The 9086-nt window shown below is 46.8% G+C and overlaps 1 protein-coding gene across 1 annotated transcript; it reads left to right on the forward strand.

The window, feature by feature from the left end:
• The first annotated feature begins 4520 nt into the window (after positions 1 to 4520).
• On the forward strand, positions 4521 to 8563 carry LOC142921726 (uncharacterized). The gene is made up of 3 exons (XM_076063039.1): positions 4521 to 4566; positions 4883 to 4948; positions 6071 to 8563. The coding sequence occupies exon 3, from the start codon at positions 6099 to 6101 to the stop codon at positions 7098 to 7100; it is 1002 nt and encodes a 333-aa protein (XP_075919154.1). The 5' UTR covers positions 4521 to 4566; positions 4883 to 4948; positions 6071 to 6098; the 3' UTR covers positions 7101 to 8563.
• Positions 8564 to 9086: the final 523 nt, after the last annotated feature.

The following is a 9086-nucleotide window of genomic DNA, read 5'->3' on the forward strand; positions in this document are numbered from 1 at the left end:
TAGGACACATTTTCAAAGATATATTTTAATGTACCCAGACAATATTTGCACGTGCCCACATTAAAAAAACTTGCAGACTGCATACATAACTACGACAATAGAATCCTTGAAGAAAAAACGAATTCAGGTGTTTGACATTTCGTTTTGTACGGGAGAAAAATATATATTGTTCACATCGCATTCTGATGTCAAAACATTTGATTCTTTATAAAATTGAAAAACCCTTGAACAACTTTGCTGCACACGGAGATGTCCGTGCACCGCCTCGTTTCCACAGCTTCTATCCCGGTGCCATTTGTATTTCATGCACATACCGCTGTTAAGAGTTTGATGTTTTATTGATTTTCAATTTAGGTGTTTTTTTCCTGTAATGTTTTTTTGTACATTTTTTAGTGGAAATAAAGTCCTGAAAAGTCTCTTCCTCTCTCTCCACTCTCTCGGCCGAGTCTCTGCCACTTTTGGTTCTGAGTGTCGCATGCTTGGGATCCTTCTTTCCCTCCTCTGTGGATTTAATTTGATTTGCTGATTTACACGTCAACATATTTAAGACTTTTTCCTAATCATTACCAACGTTTCCATGGCCAGGCACATTAGAGTAACTTATTACCTTTTCCCACAGCATCATAATATAATTTTCCTGGATCATCACCTTCATAGCTTTGATCCATTACCAATTTTTTTTCAAATTTTCTTGCTGTGGTTTTCACACCTGATGATGATTGCTTGTGTTGCAGTCGAAACGTCGTGAGAATTTTATTGTTTTATATTTTTATTATTTTATTGTTTTCCTTATATGTGACTTTACCGAAAGAACCAAGAATATGAATCCCTGCAGTCACGAAAGCTTTAAATCTAAATTCAATCACCAATGGTTTACTGGTTCGTTTTTGTATTTACTTATGCCACCGTCTTTCCCCGTGCGACCATGTGGCGTGAAGTTGTGTCGCACATAAACAGAATCTGTTCACATCACGATTTTCCATACTCGACTGTCAGTTGCCATCCCCGGGGCAATGTGCACATTTGTCGACTCGGCGAATCGATTTGATTTCAGGTCCCGTTGGGTCGCCCCTTTTGTGCTTTTGCGTGAGCCGGATTTCAACGCAATTCCCGATCCGTTGTGGTGCCACGGTCTCGGAGCAACTCTGCCATCGCCTCGACTCCCCCGTGGCCCCCCACACCGAGCACGCACCTGCAGCGCGCACACGTAGCGTCCTGGCGGGGGTTTGCCCGTCACGACGGGTTTTCATCCGAAGGGTCTCTGGGATGAAAGTCCCGCGGTTTCCCGGTGCCAGGAGAATGGCCGACCCTCGCAGAGCGAGTCACATTGCGGCGCCCCTGAGTTGGCTTCAAATTGTTTGGGCGCGCGAAGGTTCGCCGGGTCGGCGGCGACGAGTCGCGCGCGACGCTCCCCGCCTTCTCGAGCCGCTCGCGGCATCCGTGCGACGCCGGCGAGCGCCGCTACGAGGCGGCGATAGGCAAAGTTCCCTTTCGTCTTCGTCCCTCCGACTCTCACGGCGTCCGCGAGACGCCGTGAGCACGGCCGCGAGGTACGTGATGGGGCCTGCGAGCATTTGCGGACTTGGGTAGCGGTAGGCCTAGGCTCCGCTCGTAGAATATTCCCTCCGGGCGGTGCGGGGTTTGCGCCACGAATAAAAGTTAGCAGAGAGCATCGGTGTGGTGCGCGTGTGATTCCCGTGCGGAGCGGCTGCGTGGGCGGATGCGCGGCGAGAGCGAGGGCGGAGCCGCGGCCGGAGCTCGCGCGTTGAGATCATCGCCCGTCGGCGTGGACGCGAGTGGGCCGCCGCGTGCTGCGTCAGCGTCAGCCGTAGTGGGCGCGCGGCGTGCACGGACGCGCGTTGAGATAATCGCCCGCAGGTGCGAGACCGTTCGGGCCCCGTGTTAACGACGGCTGCGGTGCGCGCCGATGCTCGTGGAGGTAATCGCTCGCCGGTGCAGGCGCTAGCGTGCCGCTGTCCGCTGCGTTAGCGATAGCCGCGGTGCGCGCGGGGGTGCGTGGGTTTACTCCGTGCGGCCGTGAGCCAGCAGCACGAGTCTGTTCCTCGGAGAGGGCGCTAGCGCGGGGGGCCCGATCACTCGGTCGGCGGGGGCCCGGCGGGAGCCGACCGACGCGGTGGAGGAGGCGGCGGAAGGGGCGGACGTCGCGCCCCACCTGCCTAGCGAGGGCGGTGGGGTGGACGTCGGCCCCCACACCGCCATGGCCCTGTACACGTTAAAGTATTGAGCACAAACTCAAGGAGCAGGGAAAATGGTAATGTTGCTTGGATTTAATTTTAATATCATTGCAACTGTATAGTTTTGATATGTTTTATTGAAAAACATTCACGTGCATTGGCATGTCCCTCTGTCTCAAACATTAATAATGTATCATCTGCAAATGTCCTTTAGCAATGTAAATTTTTGTGCAACATTGATATGCAGCTTGAAGAATGACGGAGTCTTATAACTGTAGACACTTCGGATTTTCAATCAAAATTTACAAATAAACCACTCTACCATAAACATGCTACATTCCAGCTAAAGTATAGTAGTATATTACTGTAAAGTAGTATGGTGTATAGCACAGATATTTTGTACAAATCCAGTGAGATGGGAGTGCTGCTTTGATGCATTACGCTTGGATCCGATCTCATGGGTTCAATTCAGGCTAACCCCTAAGGGTACAATTTTATTTTTACAGTTTCAATCGGACCAAGTACCTGGGGAGGTTTATTCCAAGTCAACGTGGCTTAAAATCTGCCATGCTGAAATAAAATAGCTGGACGTTATTGCTTCTGACGTGAGTGCAGGACTCGCTTTCCATGCCAAGGTGCGGAGACTCATTTGGGCGACCAAAGGAATTCCGAATGCATGTTACAATCACGTTAATTTCAGATGACTGGATTCATTGGTAGAGTGCTCCAACTTGGGCAGAGATTTCTGGCTGGAAAGTGATGTGGTTAAAACGTTTGTCTCGCAGTTTTAAAGGTTGCAATTTCAAAATACAGTTTGGGCATCAGAGCTCAATAAATTGAGTACTACTCTGTGTGAGGTTAACAGGAGTCATCCAATGGAGAGACTGGGCTACGCCACATAAATGTGGAATTTATATCAGTTGACAGGTCAAACGTACTCTTTGTCCTTTTTGGTCACTTTATTATTATAGGCTAGTGGTGTTTGTGTGTTTTAATCACAGAGATGGGGGGGGGCATTGCACCTCGCTACACCCATCCACTGCTGACGGTAGAGGTTGTGTGTGTGTTTACACTGTCTGTGTGTGTACACACAGACACAGTGTAAACACACACAGTGTACACACACACACATTGTACACACACACAGATTGTACACACACAGTGTACACACACAGTGTACACACACACAGTGTACACACACAGTGTAAACACACAGTGTACACACAGTGTACACACACTGTAAACACACAGTATAAACACACACAGAGTGTACACACACACACAGTGTAAACACACAGAGTGTACACACACAGTGTAAACACACACAGAGTAAACACACACAGTGTAAACACACAGTGTAAACACACACAGTGTACACACACACGCATTGTGTACACACACAGTGTACACACACATTGTGTACACACACACATTATGTACACACACACATTGTGTACACACACAGTGTACACACAGTGTACACACTGTGCACACACAGTGTACACACACACAGTGTACACACACACAGTGTACACACACACAGATTATACACACAGTGTACACACACACACAGTGTACACACACACACACAGTGTACACACAGACACATTGCGTACACACACAGTGTACACACAGACACATTGCGTACACACACAGTGTATACACACATAGTGTACACACACACACAGTGTACACACAGTGTACACACAGTGTACACACACACATTGTGTACACACACACAGTGTACACACACACATTGTGTACACACACTGTGTACACACACACAGTGTACACACACACAGTGTACACACACAGTATATACACACAGTGTACACACACACACAGTGTACACACAATAATGTCCACGTTGTTGTTGTAGCTGAGCCCACGCACCCAAGGGAGGGAGCAATGAAAATGAATCTACATCAACTTAAACTCCAATCCCGCTCTGTGACGCCACCATTCAGTATTACTTCATCGGCGTGAAACGCCAGGGGGAGGTGTACCTCGCTAGTGACGGCATGTCACCAAGGTATTCCGCTGCGCTCTTGAGCGTGATGTCACCTCCGCTTGGGTCACTGCCAATATCGTTCCAGGGCCAATCCTTATTTGGGCAAAGCTACGCCCAGTGACTGGCGGCTCATTAACATAATGTATTCGTTAAAGCCGTCGCGAGTTTATTGCGACGGGTTCAGCACTCACGACATAACGGCCAGCCACATTAACATAATTTATTCACTCTCTAGTTTATTTAGTTACGGAACCGCTCATTGTGGGAGGAGCGTGTCTCGTACCCCGGACGTGACGTCACGTCACCTGCTACCGCGAGACGTCACGAGGTAACAGGAAGCGATATGCACTGAAATCCGAGGTGAGAAAGTCTCATTGCGATTGTGGTTGTTGTGGTGGTGGTGATTGTGGTGGTTGTTGTTGTTGTTTACCAAGGTAGAGCCTCGCTCTCTCTCGTAGGGATGTCAGTTGAGTAGCAGCGAGCATGGGAATCGATGTCCAGGTTGGAACTTTACAGCGCGGGGCCTAGCCACGCGGGGCCTTGCCTCCTGCCCTCGCCTGATTGCATTCACTTTAATTATCTCGCTTAAGTTTAATTTGTCTTCACCTGGCTCGCCACTTTGTAACTTTGTTTTAGTGTAAATATTCACGCAGTTTTTATTTTCTTTTGTTACCAGGCCAAGCCCGCTTGAGCTGCTATACCGCTCTTGTTACCAGAAGCGACCAGCCCACAACAAAACAAGGTGAGGCTTTGTCAACGTGTGTGAATGTTTTGACTTAAAACTTTGGTGACTGCAGGAATTAATATTCTTGGTTTATTAGGTAAAGCCACGTAGATAGAAAATAAAATAAAAATAACAATAATAAAATTAAATGAAAAATAAAAATTTTAAAGTGAAGCAAAAAACCCACGACGTTTCAATCGCAACACAAGTGGTCTTTATCTTATTGAATTTAATTTGTTATTTTTATTTTCTATCTACGTGACTTTACTGAAAGAACCAACAATACGTGCGTCAATGTATATCGGTCAAAGACGCTAAGCGCGTGCCGCTGTTGACTCTGAATGTGTGGAGGGGAACACCTTCACCACGGGGAGAGAGAGACAGAGACACGGATAGCCTTGGCTATGTTGATTGATCCTCGATTCATTACTTGGTGGAGTGATGAAGAATTAATGCTGAGCAGATGAAGGTGGCCAGGCATGGTTCTGGTCACTCCACCACCAGTTTACTCATGGCAGTGTGTGACAGTGTCAAGTTTGTGTTTGCAGTAAAGTCTATTAACTCTGTTGAACACGGAGGTTATATCAAAACAATAGTTTATTTTTGTTTTCCTCTGGAACTCTTTATAAGAATGGAAACAGGAGGTGAACACAGCACACACATTCAGCTGAAGTCGGATCTGTTCATCCCAGCATTCAAGGACATCTGAGTCTGGATTCACACCTCTAAGTTGCGATTGAACATTAATTTATGCATTTCTGCATAACACAAATAGTATTGTTTTCAACACCCTTTGCTATGTCAGCTGAATTTAGCTTTCATATTTATTCCTTTTGTAGTCAGACAGCCGAAATTGTGTGCTTAGAGTTTTGAGTTAACATTCATCTTGGAAGATATGAAGGCTTCCAGGCATATTAATGACATTTTCCCTCTCATTGTGTGCCATAACAGCCCGTGGAGAGAAACCCTTCAGGTGCACTCTGTGCGGGAAGGCGTTTGCACGTTCATCAAATCTGATGAATTTGGGAAACGTTTCATTACATCATGAATATATTAATAAGTATAGATGTGTAAGTCTCGTGTGCATTCCTCTGTACCTGACGTGTAGATGGTGTGGATATTCTTTGTTTCTGTTTGCAGCTGACGCTTCCTCTGCAGAATTGGTCTGATGGAGCAAAGGCACTCAGCGCAGCTCGGTACGACAAGTCAACAATGCGACCAGCGTGCATACAGCACGGATCAGACTGGAAATTTGACACGGCACCAGAGAACTCACACAGGAGAGAAACCCTTCAAGTGCACTGTGTGTGGGAAGGCATTTGCATGGCCATCAGTTATTCAGACCCACCAGAGAACACACACGGGAGAGAAACCCTTCAGGTGCACGATGTTCGGGATTGCGTTTACACAGTCATGTAATCTTGTAACACACCAGAGAACACACACGGGAGAGAAACCCTTCAAGTGCAGTGTTTGTGGGAAGACATTTTCAGGTTCATTTGTTCTTAAAACACACCAGAGAACACACACGGGAGAAAAACCCTTCAAGTGCAGTGTTTGTGGGAAGGCATTTTCATGGTCATCTGCTCTTAAAAAACACCAGAGAACACACACGGGAGAGAAACCCTTCAAGTGTACTCTGTGCGTCAAGGCGTTTTCAGATTCATGGCATCTTGTAACACACCAGAGAACACACACGGGAGAGAAACCCTTCAAGTGCACTGTGTGCCGGATGGCGTTTGCACAGTCACCACATCTTAAAGTACACCAGAGAACACACACGCGAGAGAAACCCTTTAAGTGCAGTGTGTGCGTGAAGGCATTTACACAGTCATCTAATCTTGTAAAACACCAGAGAACACACACAGGAGAGAAACCCTTCAAGTGTGCTCTGTGCGGGAAGCCGTTTGCAGATTCATCAACTCTTCGAAAACACCAGAGAACAGCTTGTGAAAGTCAAAGTGCTGCAATGAGCCTATCCCTCATGAAACAAGAACCGGACGAAAATCCCAGCTTGGACACTTTTAAAGGTATAAAGGTAGAATATGAAGAGGTGATGGTGAAATGCGAAGAAGTGATGAGCGAAGAAGTGAAGGTAAAATGTGAAGATAAAGATTCAACTCCAAAATGGGACCTTCACATCGTAAAGCAGGAGGAGAATTCTGACTGAGGCAGAGCGAGGCAACTCCCAGCAGTTTGTGGAAGTGGAGGTGTGGGTGGACTTGCTCCTAGACAATACAAAGTCAAGTGGAGACCCGGTAGATGTGTAAGCCAGAGACGATGTCACTACAATAAATGCACCTTTGTAAATAGGCCTTTAATGACAAGAATGTGAAGTTGAACACTTTATGGGCCTGTGGGTTGGGTAGATCTCTAATCAGGAGCAAGAGCTAATAAGCTCCCAAGCATTCACTATGTTATCATAATTGCTTTTACATGGTGCTTGCTTAATCGCCTCAGCAACTCGGAGTTTTGTGTCGTACCTCATCTGAAACACTCGAAGAGCATCCCCAAGTAGCAGCTGCCCCTGTGTGGCGCAAGGTGCTGGCCCAGCACCGGCCTGCATGTGGACAAGAGCCTGTCAGTAGGGGGCGATGATTGATGCGTCATCTCAGTTGTGTAGTTTGTAGGTAATGTTTAGAATTTGCTACATTTTCACTCAGACGCCAGCATGCAATGGCCTACTCATTTTGAATGACACAATAGTATGTTTTACATACACTGTGAAGCAGACTATGCAACTTTTTTGTAAAAGCTTCTTGATAATACGATGTAACGTGATGCAGTATATTTCACTGCAGTAATCTAATTTTGTTAATATGCCTGTCAATAATTTAGAATGTATACTTGTCTGGTTTTGTGCATACTTGTAACATTTGATCTGTAAGGGTCAAACATTGAATAAGTGATGTTGGGACAAAGTGTGTGTGTGTTTGAAAGTAACCTGTATAGAGAACTCAGGGGAGACCCGTTGTTCTTGTGATACAGGTCAAACGGTGTTTTTGTGTTCCACGAAGAATCTGGAGCAACTCATTGTCTTTTTAAATAGGTAGCACACTCGGATCATTCATCAGTTACAAGGCATACCACTTAAAAGTTACACGCATAGGAGGAGGTACATTCTCTACAACACGAATTATAGTTTTGTCTTACGTGTTGAGGCCACGTGATGTGTCGAAGGCTCTCTGCCAGCTCACAGGACAGACCCAAGTTGCCATGTGCTCAATAAGATGACTGACAGAGGCACCACTGCACCGACTTGGTGTGGCTGATGCTCCGCTCGTTGTCGTGAGCGTCGCTCATCCGCCCTCCATTGTTACTGGAGGGCGACTGCCTCCAACTGCCCAGCAGCGTGCTTCACGAGCCGCCTCCACAGAGGCCGATCTTGACACCGCTGGTACCGGTCATCGGCAAGCCCACTCAGCTCCACATCCTTCTGTACAGCATCAGTCCATACATCTTTAAGAGGGTTATCGAAATGCCATGCTACAGACAGATGGGTAGATATGAACGAACAGAGCTAATGCATTAACATCTCAACCTTGGTTGAAAAGCATTAAAAAGGAATGTCTTATTTGACCTGAACTGCAAATTGTTTGATTTTAGTTAAGGACAATAAAAAACTAATACAGAGATCGTGCACTGACATCAGTCTGGGTTAGCACGTGAGAGGACCTCCTGTAATACTATGATCTTACCAGATACGGAGACAAATTGGCATTAATGCAGATTTCAGGCTATGCGGATGGCTTTGAACCCAATGCACCCTTCAATGGTAATGCACATAAAGATCCCCCGTACAGCCTTCAACAGACTGCTGGGGCAAGTGCTGATGGTGAGCTATAAACGCCGGCACGCACGGCACTCGAGGGGGAGGGTGGCCAACACCGCACCGGTCCGCCTTTGTCTCCCCTGATATTTACACACCACACTAGGAAGTCATTCAAGACTACATCGATGTAGAGATCTGCCACTGTTGTGTGTCATGAGCAGGAATCCAATTTGGGTCACCGGGTTACGGAGTGCAGTGCGATAGCCACTAAATTACCACTCCCCACTCGTACACAACAACAAGAACAAAGATCCCCGGTAGAGCATTAACAGACTCTAGGGGCAAGTGCTGTTAGCGAGCACCTATGAAGGCTGGCACGGCACA

Source organism: Petromyzon marinus, unplaced genomic scaffold, assembly GCF_048934315.1.
Source record: "Petromyzon marinus isolate PM22_M1 ecotype Great Lakes invasive population unplaced genomic scaffold, UKy_Petmar_22M1.pri1.0 PM_G_Scaffold_88, whole genome shotgun sequence".
In the NCBI taxonomy this organism is placed as follows: domain Eukaryota; kingdom Metazoa; phylum Chordata; class Hyperoartia; order Petromyzontiformes; family Petromyzontidae; genus Petromyzon; species Petromyzon marinus.

Bases quoted from the DNA above. Each gene is read 5' to 3' on its own strand.
- LOC142921726 (XM_076063039.1), top strand. From the start codon at position 6,099: ATGGAGCAAAGGCACTCAGCGCAGCTCGGTACGACAAGTCAACAATGC.